Source organism: Macaca nemestrina, chromosome 3 (genome assembly GCF_043159975.1).
Source record: "Macaca nemestrina isolate mMacNem1 chromosome 3, mMacNem.hap1, whole genome shotgun sequence".
Lineage (NCBI taxonomy): Eukaryota > Metazoa > Chordata > Mammalia > Primates > Cercopithecidae > Macaca > Macaca nemestrina.
Genome location: NC_092127.1, coordinates 138,731,178 through 138,746,428, shown reverse-complemented (window position 1 = coordinate 138,746,428; position 15,251 = coordinate 138,731,178). Strand labels below are relative to the sequence as shown.

The 15,251-nt window shown below is 40.5% G+C and overlaps 2 protein-coding genes across 3 annotated transcripts in view; one reads left to right on the top strand and one right to left on the bottom strand.

The window, feature by feature from the left end:
• The window catches only part of LOC105477265 (ADP-ribosyltransferase 3 (inactive)), a 106,753-nt gene extending 95,974 nt beyond the window's left edge, over positions 1–10,779 (bottom strand). Inside the window, exon 1 of the mRNA XM_071093517.1 lies at positions 10,758–10,779. The gene's annotated coding sequence lies outside the window, so the exon portion shown is untranslated. The remainder of the gene's footprint in view (positions 1–10,757) is intronic.
• On the top strand, positions 39–9,837 carry LOC105477267 (C-X-C motif chemokine ligand 9). Of its 2 annotated transcripts, none has more exons than XM_071093521.1 (4): positions 39–253; positions 4,831–4,957; positions 6,217–6,301; positions 7,401–9,618. In XM_071093521.1, exons 2-4 carry the CDS (start codon positions 4,842–4,844, stop codon positions 7,500–7,502), a joined length of 303 nt encoding a protein of 100 aa, XP_070949622.1. In that variant the 5' UTR covers positions 39–253; positions 4,831–4,841; the 3' UTR covers positions 7,503–9,618. The 2 variants fall into 2 exon arrangements, with proteins under 2 accessions (XP_070949622.1, XP_011731999.1); XM_011733697.2 differs by lacking the exon at positions 39–253 and adding an exon at positions 3,593–3,716 and having other exon boundaries at positions 7,401–9,837.
• Positions 10,780–15,251: the final 4,472 nt, after the last annotated feature.

Here is a 15,251-nt window from a genome sequence, read left to right as displayed (position 1 = left end):
AGGTCACTGCGTGTGAGGCCCCTGGAGCCAGGCAGCCCTTTGCAGACCCTGTCCAACTTCCAGACCTGCCGTGCCAGCTCCCAGCTCCTTCCCTCGTGTGTGTGCGCTTGCTGGGTGCCAGGCACCGTGTTCAGCACCATGCTCAGACAGGGACCCTCACAGGCCTTCCTTGCCTATTGGCGGAAGGAAATGTTAACCATAGGGTCGCAAGGAAACGTAGCTTTGCCGCGGACACGGGCTCAGCGAGGTCTCTGTAAGTGTGCCGTGAGAGCTCCCCTGGGGTTCAGGGAAGTCTTCCCAGGGAAATGATGCTGGCCTGGGTAACTATGGTAAATAACTGCTATGCAGGAGGGCAGGAATGAGGAGCAGGCACAGTCTCTCCAGGCGGAAGAATGGCATGAGCAAAAACAGTGCCATGGGAAGGAGCATTGTCCCCTTTGAAAACTGAGAGAAGGGCCGGCTGCAGTGGCTCACGCCTGCAGTCGCAGCACTTTGGGAAGCCTAAGCCGGCAGATCACCTGAGGTCAGGAGTTCGAGACCAGCCTAGGCAACATGGCGAAACCCCATCTCTACGAAAAATACAGAAATTAGCCCGGCATGGCGGCGGGTGCCTGTAATCCCAGTTACCTGGGAGGCTGAGGCAGGAAAATCGCTTGAACCTGGGAGATGAAGGTTGCGGTGAGCTGAGACTGCACCATTACACTCCAGCCTGGGCAAAAAGAGCAAAACTCCGTCTCAGAGAGAAGAGAAAAGAAAAGAAAAAAGAGAAGAAAATAAAAGAAAAGAAGAGGGGAGGGGACAGGAGGGGAAGGAGAAGGAGAAAAGAAAAGAAAACTGAGAGAAGACAAAATGATGGGAGCAGAGAGCTGTGCAAGAAGAGGCTGGAAAGGAGGGTAGCACCGACAGTGCTGGGTCTTAGTTTTTATCCTAAGAAATTTCCTTCCTCCTTTCTTTGCTGGAAAGAACAGCCACAAGTCCTGTGATGCTTTGCAGTCGACAAGCTGTCCTTGGCATTAATCTTAACACTCCGTGAGGTCTAATAATTTTCTTAAATGAGGGAGATGAGGCTCACAAAAATTATGTATTTTGCACACAGTCATTAAGTAGTAAAGCAGGAACGTGAACCTATCTCCACTCTATGCATTGCCACAGTCAGTACCAAAACTAAGCATGAGCAAATGGATAAGCTGTATCAATGGTCACCACATGTTTTCTTCAAAAAGAATTCTGTAATTCCATTTAAGTATTAATAATCTGTATAGAAGCCAGTCAAAAAATGTGCACCATGTGACATAAAATGCTAGTATCCATTTTCCTCCAATTCTACAGCATGCATTGTCAATGAGAGGAGGGGTAAATTGCTCCCAAGGGGGACAAAAATCGGTTCTCGGAGAGCTAAAAAATCTTAGATATTACAATGACTAGTGGCCTACCAAACTTCAACCCTACCCAACAAAATCTTATTTCTTAGCATTTGATTTCTCTCTTTAGGAAGAAATTAAATTTAGTTTTCATTTAGCTGAGTCCATAATGAAAAAAGTTAAGAAACATTGTTTTACAATAATGAAATCTCCAGTCTTTAGCTAGTCAACCAAAATAAAGATCACATTTCTTAACTTCCCCTACAGCTAGGTGTAGCCATGTGATTAAGGCCTGCCCCCTTAGGAGGTGATAGAAAATGATGAGTACAACTTCTAGGATGTCTACAAAGGAGGGACATGCCCTTTTTCTGCCTTCTCACCATCCTATACTTGGAAATTGGACATGGTGGCAAGCCACCTTTGGCCATGTGCATGAGGGCAGCAATCTAGAGATGGTGACAACACAAGAAAGGAGGAGCCTGGAAGACCTCATGGGAAAGAGCCACCATCCAAGTGCTAATCCACCTATGTCTTTCAGGGAGAAATAAGCTTCTATCTTAACCACTGTTTTCTGTTGTTGTTGTTGTTTATTTTTTTATTTTTCCATAAGTTATTGGGGTACAGGTGGTATTTGGTTACATGAATAAATTCTTTAGTGGTAATTTGTGAGATTTTGGTGCACCCATCACCCAAGCAGTATACACTGCACCCTATTTGTAGTCTTTTATCCCTCACCCCTCTTTCACTCTTCTCCACAAGTCCCCAAACTCCATTGTATCATTCTTATGCTTTTGTGTCCTCATAGCTTAGCTCCCACATATCAATGAGAACATATGATGTTTGGTTTTCCATTCCTGAGTTACTTCATTTAGAATAATAGTCTCCAATCTCATCCAGGTCACTGCAAATGCCATTAATTCATTTCTTTTTATGGCTGAGTAGTAGTCGATTGTGTATATATATATACCACAGTTTCTTTATTCACTCATTGATTGTTGGGCATTTGGATTGGTTCCATGATTTTGCAGTTGTGAATTGTGCTGCTATAAACCTGCATGTGCAAGTACATTTTTCAAATAATGACTTCTTTTCTTCTGGGTAGATACCCAGTAGTGGGATTGCTGGATCAAATGGTAGTTCTACTTTTAGTTCTTCAAGGAGTCTCCACACTGTTTTCCATAGAGGCTATGCTAGTTTACATTCCCACCAGCAGTGTAGAAGTGTTCCCTGATCACCACATCCACACCAGCATCTGCTGTTTTTTGACTTTTTGATTATGGCCATTCTTGCAGGAGTAAAGTGGTGACATATTGTGGTTTTGATTTGCATTTCCCTGATCATTCGTGATGAGCATTTTTTCATATGTTTGTTGGCCATTCGTGTATCTTCTTTTGAGAATTGTATTTTGATGTCCTTAGCCCACTTTTTAATGGGGTTGTTTGTTTTTTTCTTACTGATTTGTTTGAGTTCATTGTAGATTCTAGATATTAGTCCTTTATCAGGTATATAGATTGTGAATATTTTCTCCCACTCTGTGGGTTGTCTGTTTACTCTGCTGACTGTTCCTTTTACTGTGCAAAACCTCTTTAGTTTAATTAGGTCCTAGCTATTTATCTTCATTTTCATTGCATTTCTTAGCCACTGTCAATTTCCGTCTCTTACATGCAACTGACCCCTTATGCTAACCAATCTAATAATTTAAAAAATAATAAACAGTAGCAGGAATGACACAAAATGAGCTTACCACTAGTAGAAAATGATCTGGTCCCAGAGGCAATTCAGGTGCTTTAAGTTGTTAGGTGGGGAATATAAGAAAATATCAATGTAGCCATCTATTATGCAGAAGAACATGCCATAAATAGTAAAGAAATTTGAAAAGTATATTACTTATCTGGACTTTAATATTTCCCATCTGGAAACCACATCTCCAACCCTTGTTGTATAACATTAGCATATTCATTATATAACCTATTCTTCACACAGGTGAGCAGCTGTGAATATGCTAAAGGCTATCAGTGTTGCTAGTTTCACATCCCTTACTATAAACCACCCATTTATGTGAAATGGAAATAAAAACATGCAGAAATTCCCTTGGATCTGAGACTAGGGTTTCCCCCAGCACAATCAAGTTTGTGGTTAATTTAGTTAGCTCAGCTAAAGATGCTAGCCAATCAGAGTTTAGGAGAGAAATGAATTTCCTAAATAAATATGATTCCCAAAATGTGTTCTCTAAAGAATTTCTCAGGCTCAAAATCCAATACAGGAGTGACTTGGAACTCCATTCTATCACTATGAAGAAAAGTGGTGTTCTTTTCCTCTTGGGCATCATCTTCCTGGTTCTGATTGGAGTGCAAGGTAAGGGGTTCTGAGTTAGATTGCAAAGTAAGAGAAGTGATTCACTGTAAAAGAATCTTAGTTAGCCAGATAAAGGTGAATGTTCTGCCTGCATTGAAGAGTAATATTTGGTCACCTATAAAAGCTTCTCAGTGACATGATCAGTTATCCAAAGTTCATAACTTAGATCTGCCAAGTCAAACACAAGTCTTTGTAGTCTAGGTGTATGAATTCCTAGTAAGTGTTCAATAAATGTTCATTGAACTGGGTAATAGTGAGATGAAACTCTATCTCCTAAATTATTTTCTTCTCCCTGATACTGTTTTTTGATAAGTAAATCTGTGGCTAACCAATTAAGGATCCAACCAATAATCAGAGAGGTTGTCCCTAATCTATTTACTAACTATCTTTGTTACCTTGAACAAATTACTTAATCTTTCTAGACCTCAGTTTCCTCATCATCTGTAAAATAGAACTTTGTAGTTATACCTTTTCTGACTGCTACACAATGTACGGCATGTAATACAATAAGTACCAAGTAAATATATAAATTGAAGAATTAAGATAATGTATTTTAAGGGGTTTCCAAAAATTTTAAACACTATTGAAAAGCAAGGCAGTGGGGAGGAGAGAGGATGAGGATGGAAGTGGTGATTGGTTACAAAGGAGTGCTTTCTATTCAGCACCAACACCAGTTCCATTCCCTAAGATCAGATAATAAATAATAAATGGTTTAGGAGTTGCTTAAGAAACTGTGATCAGCATAGCATACATGAATTAGTTATCTGTTTGTCTTGTGGTAGGCATTTATTAAATATTGTGAAAGTCTCTTTTTCTCCCAAGGACATAACGGTGTGGTAGTTAAGAGCAATGCCTTTGGACTCAGAGAGATCTGGGCTAAAACCCTGCCCCTGCTCCCTAAAAGCTGTATGACTTTGTTCTTAATCTTTCTGAACCTTAGTTTCCTTATGTATAAAATAGAGATGATACCTCCTTCAAAGGTTTGTGGTGATGATTTTTAGGCACTCAGTAAATGATAGCAATAATCATGACTCAGTCAAATGTATCATTTTGAGAGATCACCTAAACTGAAACACTGGCCTATACTGATGTGTTCTCTTTTTCTTTCCCTCAGGAACCCCAGTAATGAGGAAGGGTCGCTGTTCCTGTATCAACACCAACCAAGGGACTATCCACCTACAATCCTTGAAAGACCTTAAACAATTTGCTCCAAACCTTTCCTGCGAGAAAACTGAAATCATGTAAGTAACAACCCAGCTAACATGCATGCACTATATTGGCAAGAACATTAAATTTAGCATGAGTTTTACCCTTGGAGTGCTTGCCCATAGAAACACTTAAAAATCAGATGGTTAGCCCCTCCATAAATTTGGGCAGCTCCTTTCTTTTCTTCTCCTTAAAAATACAAGGAATTTCTGGTAGATTAGGCCCCAAGAACGACATATTACCAAAGTAACACGTGTTTATTGCACAAAATGTTTAATGCAGATAACACAATAGAAGAAAATAAAAATCACTCATAATTCTACCCTTGAGTGACAAATACTGTTAACCCCTTAGTATACAGTTTTCTAAATCTCCCTTACTTGCTTCATGTGTACATAACATAGATATGTATTTATATACACAATACATAAACACAAAAATTAAATCATACACTATACACTGTTTTGTAATCCACTTTTTCATTAACACTATATCATGAACATTTTCTCATGTCAGTAAATCTCTAATAATGTCATTTTAACCTAATGTCATTTTTAATGGCCAAACTGTATTTCATCATATGGATAAACCATAATTTATATGACCAGGATTGTTGTTGGAAATATAGATTTTTCCAAATTATTACTGCTGAAATAAAATTTATTGTGGCAGTATTGTGTCTGTAATTCTTTCCTTTCTAGAGATTAGGATTGCTAGGTTAAAGAATGTGTGCATATTTTGTCTTTATAAATCATCCTTGACTACTCTTATTCTCAGACTATACAGAAAAATTAAAGAAATATTTAAATTATTTCCAGACAGTCTACTGTAAGTAATTTTTAAAATTCAACCAGGGCCGGGCGCAGTGGCTCACACCTGTAATCCCAGCACTTTGGGATGCTGAGGCAGGCAGATCACAAGGTCAAGAGATTGAGACCATCCTGGCCAACATGGTAATACCCCGTCTCTACTAAAAATACAAACATTAGCTGGGTGTGGTGGTATGCGCCTGTAGTCCCAGCTATTTGGGAGGCTAAGGCAGGAGAATCACTTAAATCCAGGAGGTGGAGGTTGCAGTAAGCCAAGATGGTACCACTGTTCTCCAGCCTGGTGACAGAGCAAGACTCAGTCTCAAAAAAAAAATTCAACCAGTGACTCTTCTTGTCCTAGGAAATAATTTTAAGCAGTTTCATTAGAAAATTCAGCAAAATTCATACTGATTTTCATTATTTCTGAGAAAAAGCATTTAAATTATTAATGAGAAAAAACTATCTCATTGCTATTTATTTGGCAGTGCTACGCTGAAGAATGGAGATCAAACATGTCTAAACCCAGATTCAGCAGATGTGAAGGAATTGATTAAAAAGTGGGAAAAACAGGTTGGTGAAAAGGAGGATCAAAGATTTCTTTCTTTTAGAAATTAACTTTAGAAGACAAGGAATCTGCTTTTTCATTAACACTATAAGAATACATAACTTTTAAGAATACACGTTTCATTCATATTATGGTGCTTCTATTTTGCTCCTAGGACAAAATTAGATTCCTACATATAGTATCTCCTCTCTGTCTTCCACCGGAGGAATGTGTGTTCCTTGGGGGTACAGAGCTTGTCCTTATTTAATACAATAAGTATGTAAAGAATTTAATGGTAGACACAGAGGATACAAAGATAATAAGGTATAATCCCTTCCTGTTGTAGCACATATGCTAATAATTATGATACAATGTGAGAAGTATAAAAGTATGCACAAGAATCTTGAAGACATAAAGGAGGGAGTACTTAACTTTGCTGGAGGAATGGGGCAGGAGAAAGTGTTAAGGAAGATTTCTCATGTCAGGTGATACTTGATTTGGGTGTTGAAGGATAAGTAATTTGCCAGGAAGGTGAGGAGAGCGTGAACAGAAGAGTAGAATCATGAGAGAACTTGCTGTGTTCAGGGAGCCTCCATTAATGTGGCTGGAGTTTGTGTGAAGAGAATGAAGGGACTGAGGCAGAAAAGTAGATCAGGATAAAGCAGGAGGAATCCTGCATGGCACACTAAGGAGTTGGATTTGAAGAGAGCCACAGAATATGTGGGTGGGAGATTGGGTTCTGGAGTCTCACAGACTGGTGGTTCTGCCACATACTAGCTGTCCAGTTTTGGGAAAGTCACCCTCTCCAAGCCTCAGCCTCCTCCTATGTAAAACGTGGAAATAGTGCCAACTTCAGAGGGTTGTAGCTGGGGCAGGAGAGTGGTAAGCACGGTTGCCAGGAGAATGTAATAAGTCAGAAGAATAGACAAAAGACAGCCAGTTAGAAGGCTGTTGCCTCCTCCTCAAAGTGAGCAAAGTAGAGAGAATGTAAAGGAGCCCCTCTGAGAGTGAAGCAACTTTAATGTGGTTTTGAGAGTAAAGAAAGACTATGATCAGGAGAGTCCAAATATAAGGAGGTTAAAATGGTAAGATTCAGAAACATTGCCCTTTTTTCCCTTCTCACAGGTCAGCCAAAAGAAAAAGCAAAAGAATGGGAAAAAACATCAAAAAAAGAAAGTTCTGAAAGTTAGAAAATCTCAACGTCCTCAACAAAAGAAGACTGCATAAGAGACCAGACCACTTCCCCAATAAGTATTCTGTGTTAAAAATGTTCTGTTTTAATTATACCAAGATCATTCCAAAGGAGGATGGTATATAATACAAAGGCTTGTTAATTTGACTAGAACATCTAAAACATTACTCTGAAATTGTAACTAAAGTTAGAAAGTTGATTTTAAGAATCTAAACGTTAAGAATTGTTAGAGGCTATGATTGTCTTTGTTCTTCTACTGCCCACCAATTGAATTTCATCATGCTTAAGGCCGTGATTTTAGTAATACCCATGTCTACACAGATGCTCACACAACCCCATCCCACACACAACAGCTGTCTGGAAGAGCAGGCCTAGGCTTCCACGCACTGCAGCCTCCAGAGAGTATCTGAGGCACATGTCAGCAAGTCCTAAGCCTGTGAGCACGCTAGTGAGCCAAGCAGTTTGAAATTGAGCTGGACCTCACCAAGCTGCTGTGGCCATCAACCTCTGTATTTGAATCAGCCTACAGACCTCACACACAATGTGTCTGAGAGATTCATGCTGATTGTTGTTTGGTATCACCACTGGAGATCACCAGTGTGTGGCTCTCATAGCCTCCTTTCTGGCTTTGGAAGCCGTGTGATTCTATCTTGCCCGCTCAGGCTGACCATTTTATTTCTTTTTGTTCCCCTTTGCTTCATTCAAGTCAGCTCTTCTCCATCCTACCACAATTCAGTGCCTGCCTCCTCTCCAGTGTACATGTCATATGCTCTGATTTATCTGAGTTGACTCCTTTCTCACCTTGTCCCCAACAGCCCACAGAAATGCTTTCTTCTCCCTATTCATCCTCACTCAATCCAGCTTAGTTCAAGTCCTGACTCTTAAATAAACCGTTCTGGACACACAAGTTATCTTAAAACTCCTATTTCACTTGGTTCAGTACCACATGGGTGAACACTAAATGGTTAACCAATTCTTGTGTGTTCATCCTATCTCTCCAACCAGATTGTCAGCTCCTGGAGGGCAAGAGCCACAGTTTATTTCCCTGATTCTTCCACAGTGCCTAATAATACTGTGGAACTAGGTTTTAATAATTTTTTAATTGATGTTGTTATGGGCAGGAGGGCAGTCAGACCATTGTCTCAGAGAAGGTGCTGGTTCCTTCCTGGCTACTCCATGTTGGCTAGCCCCTGGTAACCTCTTACTTATTATCTTCAGGACACTCACTACAGGGACCAGGGATGATGCAACATCCTTGTCTTTTTATGACAGGATGTTTGCTCAGCTTCTCCAACAATAAGAAGCACGTGGTAAAACACTTGCGGATATTCTGAACTGTTTTTAAAAAATATACGGTTTACCAAAAATCATATAATCTTGCAATGAAAAGGACTTTATAGATCAGCCAGTGACCAACCTTTTCCCAACCATACAAAAATTCCCTTTCCCAAAGGAAAAGGGCTTTCCCAATAAGCCTCAGCTTTCTACGATCTAACAAGATAGCCACCAAGATCCTTTTCAAAACTTATTTTAGGCAAATATGAGTTTTATTGTCCGTTTACTTGTTTCAGAGTTTGTATTGTGATTATCAATTACCACACTATCTCCCATGAAGAAAGGGAACAGTGAAGTATTAAGCACTAGAGGAAGCAGCCAAGTCGGTTAGTGGAGGCATGATTGGTGCTCAATTAGCCTCTGCAGGACATGGAAACCTCCTTCCAGAGGAGGTTCAGTGAATTCTGTAGGAGAGGTTGTCTGTGGCCAGAATTTAAACCTATACTCACTTTCTCAAATTGTATCACTGCTCACACTGCTGATGATTTAGAGTGCTGTCCAGTGGAGATCCCACCCGAACGTCTTATCTAATCATGAAACTCCCTAGTTCCTTCCATGTAACTTCCCCGAAAAATCTAAGTGTTTCATAAATTTGAGAGTCTGTGACCCATTTACCTTGCATCTCACAGGTACACAGTATATAACTAATAACCAAGGACCACATATTATCACTAACACACACATGTTATAATCATTTATCTCATATATACATACACACATATACTCTCAAAGCAAATAATTTTTAACTTCAAAACAGTATTGACTTGTATACCTTGTAATTTGAAATATGTTCTTTGTTAAAATAGAATGGTATCAATAAATAGACCATTAATCAGAAAACAGATCTTGATTTTTTTTATCTTGAACATACCCTTCAACTATTGAATATTTAATAGTAAATCTCATGTCTTTATTATTTACTTTTTAGCTTTCTCTCAAATAAAGTGTAGCACTAATTGAGATAACACATGAAAGCTCTTTAAAGGGCTGATCGGGGACAGGAAAAAAAAAAACCTATGGAAAATATGACAACACTGCCTTATAACAACATTGTTTTAAAAGAGTTATGTGGGGCTGGGCACAGTGGCCCACACCTATAATCCCAGCATTTTGGGAGGCTGAAGTGGTTGGATCACTTGAGGTCAGGAGCTCAAGACCAGCCTGGCCAATATGGTGAGACCCCATCTCTACTAAAATTACAAAAATTAGCTGGGTGTCGTGGCATGCGCCTGTAGTCCCAGTTACGTGGGAGGCTGAGGCAGGAGAATTGCTTGAACCAGGAGGTGGAGGTTGCAGTGAGGCGAGATCATGCCACTGCACTCCAGCCTGGACGACAGAGTGAGGCTCTGTTCAAAAAAAAAAAAAAAAAAAAGGGGGTTATGTAGAATTCAATCTATTTCCCAATCCTCAAGAGTAACACTATTCCAATGAGGTGTATACCCAGGAAGCCAACTTGTGTTCTTTTCTATCCCTAAAATTGTATGTTTAAATATTATAAAGCCTCAAGTAGTTATGATGGAGAACTAAACACTGAACGAATTATTTAAGGGTCCTGGAAACTTGGACTGGAGGCATTACGCAGCATGGAGTCTCTAAGAAGGTTGAGAGTGGAACAAAAAGCATCAGCCTGTACACTTGATGTACACTTTAGAGGCCAAACAGGTGTGATATTCATGCAGACAACAGCTGCTAATGGTCGACATGAATTCTCACAAGGGCCTTCACCTGAGAGGCAGCAGGACCCTGCAAGGAGCTGAGATCCTGGATTCTGAGATATCCTGGTTAGAATCAGGGGCCCACTACTTTTAACTGTGTGACCCTGGTTAAAGTATAATACTTAACCTCCCAGTGCATCAGTTTCCTCATTCCAGATTGTTGCGAGGAGCAGGTTCAGCATAGGCCTTGGTGCAGAGAAAGTCCTCAATGTTTGTCTCAGACCCTCCCTAACCACTTACCTCTGCTGTATCTTCCTTGCAGCAGATGGATCCCACATCTCATATAGAGAGAAATGTTTCCAGCACTGAAAAAAACATGTTGGAGAAATGAGACTAAAAGCCTTCCTGACCAGTTCTCAATATCTGTATTCTATAATCCTAGTCCAGGCCATCATTGTCTGTTTCCTGGGCTACCTCAGTAGCCTCCTGTTTTCCCCGTTGGCTCTTCTCAACATTTCTCTTGCTTCTCAAACTTCCGTAACAACCAGAATAATCTTTTAAAAAATAACTTACAGAATGCTGCCACCTTGCTTAAAATCCTGCAGCTTAGAATTAAATCAAAACATACCATGAGCTGGCCTCACATGAGCTGGGCTCTGCCTGCTTCTCTGCTCATGCTCCCTCTACCCTCCCCTCCTTTGTTGAGCCTCAGCATCACCTTTTTTCTGTATGTCTCTTGAGCACACCGAATTCACTGCCTTCTGGGGTTTTTGTTCCCTGTGGTTTTTTGTTCCCTGGATTGTACTATATCGACTTGGTTAGTCTTAGAACTACATTTCCCAGAATCTCCTTCCCTGTGTGGTTGTAGGTTATAGTTGGCCAAAGAAGAACTCATGTGAGATTTGGAAATCAAAAGTGAAGGAGTGACCCTTAATCTTGATTAGACATATTGACAGACACACTGGTAAGCCAGTGGATCCCAGCTTGTCCTTGCTCTTCTCCTCCACGTTCAGCTTATGCTCAGGACTGCTGGCCTCATGATCAGTGATGGTCCCAGGCCCCCCACCCAGATATTTGGCAGTGGACCCACAGAGGTGATAGTTACACAGAAGCAACAGCTCCCATAGACCCTAGCAGCCCCAATTTGGTGCTGAACAGGTTTAACTTCTTGGATTTTCTCACAGGCTCTATTTGTCCAACTGTCCCAGTGCTTCTGATGGACCAGTCACTGATTCTTCCTCTGATCCCCTGACTCTCCCTTCCAGATGTTCACTCCCTGAGATCCTCCCTCATCTGTGAGATCTGACTCCTATAGTAAATTTTTATCCTCATAATACTCATACTGGCTCTGCTTCCCTGAAGCACCTGGGCCTACACACACTTCTGTGCATGGCGGTTCTTGCCTCAACACTTCAGTTTCAATTTAAATGTCACTTCACAGAGTCCCCTTCTCTTATCACCCTTGGTAAAATAGCCACTCTTTCCCAGACTCTCTCTTTGGCAGTGGTAGTGGTTCCCATAGTGGGGTGTGTGTACCTGATGGAGTTGATGAAAATATTTAGAACTTAATTTTTGTCTAAAAAATAAGAAAGAACTGAAAATTGACTGTAAATCATTTGTCATGTGCTAATTTCCTGAGGAAAAGGTAAGACCTCCACAACTGAGGAGCTGGCATGTGCCCTCACTCAGTCATTCACCTTCTGCAGATTGCAACATCTGTTTCCATTTACATGCATGTAGTTAAGGAGATTTAAGGATTACAAGATACAGTGCTAAGCCAACCTTCATAAAATGGGCAAGTGGCTCTAAAAGACTCCTGCTAAGAATATCCTGTAGAAGATCATATTAATCATGCTAATATAAAGTAACAAGAGAACAAAACATACATATATGGGATGGCTGTTCTAATTTAAACTAGAGGGGTACAAAATTTTAAAAATCTGGTGGCTATAGTCTGTTTCATTTTCTTTTATCATGATTAGATACAATGATCAAACCATCACAATCTGAAATTACCTTTTCAAAAAGTGTGTGTGCTTATTTCTTCCCTCCTACCCTACCACATGTACAAATTTAGGTTCCTTGACCATGGAAACTTTGTCTTCCCCGCTACTGCATGCCTAGAGCAGTGCCTGACACTTAGGAAGCTCCTAATATATATTTTTTAGTTGATTGACATATGCTTCACCCTAAATTTTCATTTAGGCCTTTTCCAAATCAATTTCAACTACTCTTGTCAAGTTCATCTCATGCTCATTTCTGCCCTCAGCTTTGCTCATTCTTTTATTCACCCTGTCCTACTTTCCATCCCTCATCTGACTCCCACCCACACATGATTCAAGTCCCACTTTTCCCATGACTCCATCCCAGAATGCTCCTGGCCACACTGATATCCACCTCCATGCCCTGTCATAAAATGACTTTAACTATTAAGGATTGCTCTATGATTAAAACCTTCAATTATTTTGCTATACTAGAAAGCAGTCTGTATCTGAACAAAGTGTATACATTTCAGCAATGGATAACAGACTTAGACATATTTAATCTGTGAACTATACTTATGAATTTAAATGCTAGTGGCCAGGTACCATGGCTCAAGCCTGTAATCCCAGCTAAGGTGGCTGGATCACTTGGGGTCAGGAGTTTGAGACCAGCCTGGCCAACATGGTGAAACCCTGTCTCTACTCAAAATACAAAAATTAGCTGGACATGGTGGCACATGCCAGTAATCTCCACTACTCGAGAGACTGAGGCACAAGAATCGCTTGAACCCAGGAGGTGGAGGTTGCAGTGAGCTGAGATCGTGCCACTGCTCTCCAGTCTGGGCAACAGAGCGAGACTCTGTCCCAAAATAAAATAAAATAAATAAATAAATAAATAAATGCTAGTGATCTCTAGGTCGGTCAACTGGGAGAAAGCTATTTGTAGTTTATTTATCCTTACTGAGAAACTGGAAAGTTGCTTTCTTATTGGAAAGGAAGATAAAGAGAGACTACAATCACAGATATTTTAGGTACTAACTCGTTTTTGGCCTGTATAGAGAGAAGATGAAATTAAATGAGAAAGAAAAACAGGCAACACTTCTTAATAGGGAGTGGAATTAGCTCCCAAGTCATCACAAGCCAAGAAGTCACCTGAGGCATTTTGATATCCACATTGGTTTAAAGTCCTCAGGAGGGAACTTTAAACTTTTGACCCTACATTTTAAGGAGATGAATAAATCACAAAGGAACAGTCTAATCTAAGTCCATTAATAAGATTATGAACTGGGGCAAACCGACAAAAGATAGGAGGGAAAGGTGTCAAGTTATACATAACTAGTTGCTTTCTTTAAAAGTCTGCTATACAGATAAAAAAAAAAACTCTTCCTTTAGATATAATATACTGTTTCAAATCAACTGTTTTAATAAAGAATTTGTTTTGCTCAAAGCAAAAAAGAAGGAATGACTTGCTGGTATCTCCATCTCCAGAGAACTAAGTCTCGGCCTCTGCCTTCTGGTAGAGTGTAGGACTAAGTAGGTACAGCTATCTATCACCAGCTTTCTTTAACCATTGGAGTAGACAACCTGCATTTCCTCTGGAATGAGGAACTAAAAATCACAATCTATTAGGTAAGAGGATAAATGTCAAAATAAACTATATAACCGAGAGGAAAAATATGTGCTGCTTGGAAAAAGAAATGCCAGCAATCACTTCTGCAATACTGAAAGCCTCAGAAATTATCTCAGGGCAGATGTCTTTTTTGTATGGAGCCTTTGACCAGGGAGAGACGGGCATAGGAGTTTTGATGGTATGGAAGTTAAAGCAAAACTAAGCTAAATTTCTCTGAATAATGGGGAAACAGGAATGATCTATGGCAGCTAGGGAGAATGTTGGGGATCTTGGATCAGCAAAAAGAGAGGCAGTGGAGGGGGACAAGAAGCGAGGGCCTGTACCAATGACAAAAATCTATCAATCCTGATATATTTGTCCAGAGGCAAGGCCAAAAGTTTTCACTGTGCACAGGAGCAAAGAAATAGCATGGGCTTGTGGGGAAAACTCATAATAAAGCTGTAAAAGAGAGAGGGGAGAAAGAAAATACAATAAAAGGCCGGGTGCGGTGGCTCATGCCTGTAATCTCAGCACTTTGGGAGGCTAAGGCAGACGGATCACAAGGTCAGGAGACAGAGATCATCCTGGCCAACATGGTGAAACCCCGTCTCTACTAAAACTACAAAAATTAGCTGGGCGTGGTGGCGTGTGCCTGTAATCCCAGCTACTCGGGAGACTGAGGCAAGAGAATTGCTTGAACCAGAGAGCTGGAGGTTGCAGTGAGCCAAGATCGTGCCACTGCACTCCAGCCTGGCAACAGAGTGAGACTCCATCAAAGAAAGAGAGAGAGAGAGAGAGAAAGGAAAGAAAAGAAAGAAAGAAAGAAAGAAGGAAGGAAGGAAGGAAGGAAGGAAGGAAGGAAGGAAGGAAGGAAGGAAGGAAGGAAGGAAGGAAGGAAGGAAGGAAGGAAGGAAGGAAGGAAAGAAAATACAAGAAAAAAATTAAATTAGCTTTAAGAAGGACTAGAATTCTCTATGAGATTTCTGTTGAGTTTGTGGGCATGTCAAATCATGTAACTTTCCTGTTAACAAGAAAAGCATGAGCTCCCTCTTGTGGTTAATCTAACAGTTTTTTTTTAACAATAGGTCAAACATCGAAGCTCACACCTGTAATCCCAACATTTTGAGAGGCTGAGGCGGGAGGATCACTTGAGCCCAGGAGTTTGAGATCAGCCCGGGCAACGTAGTGAGACCCACCCACCCA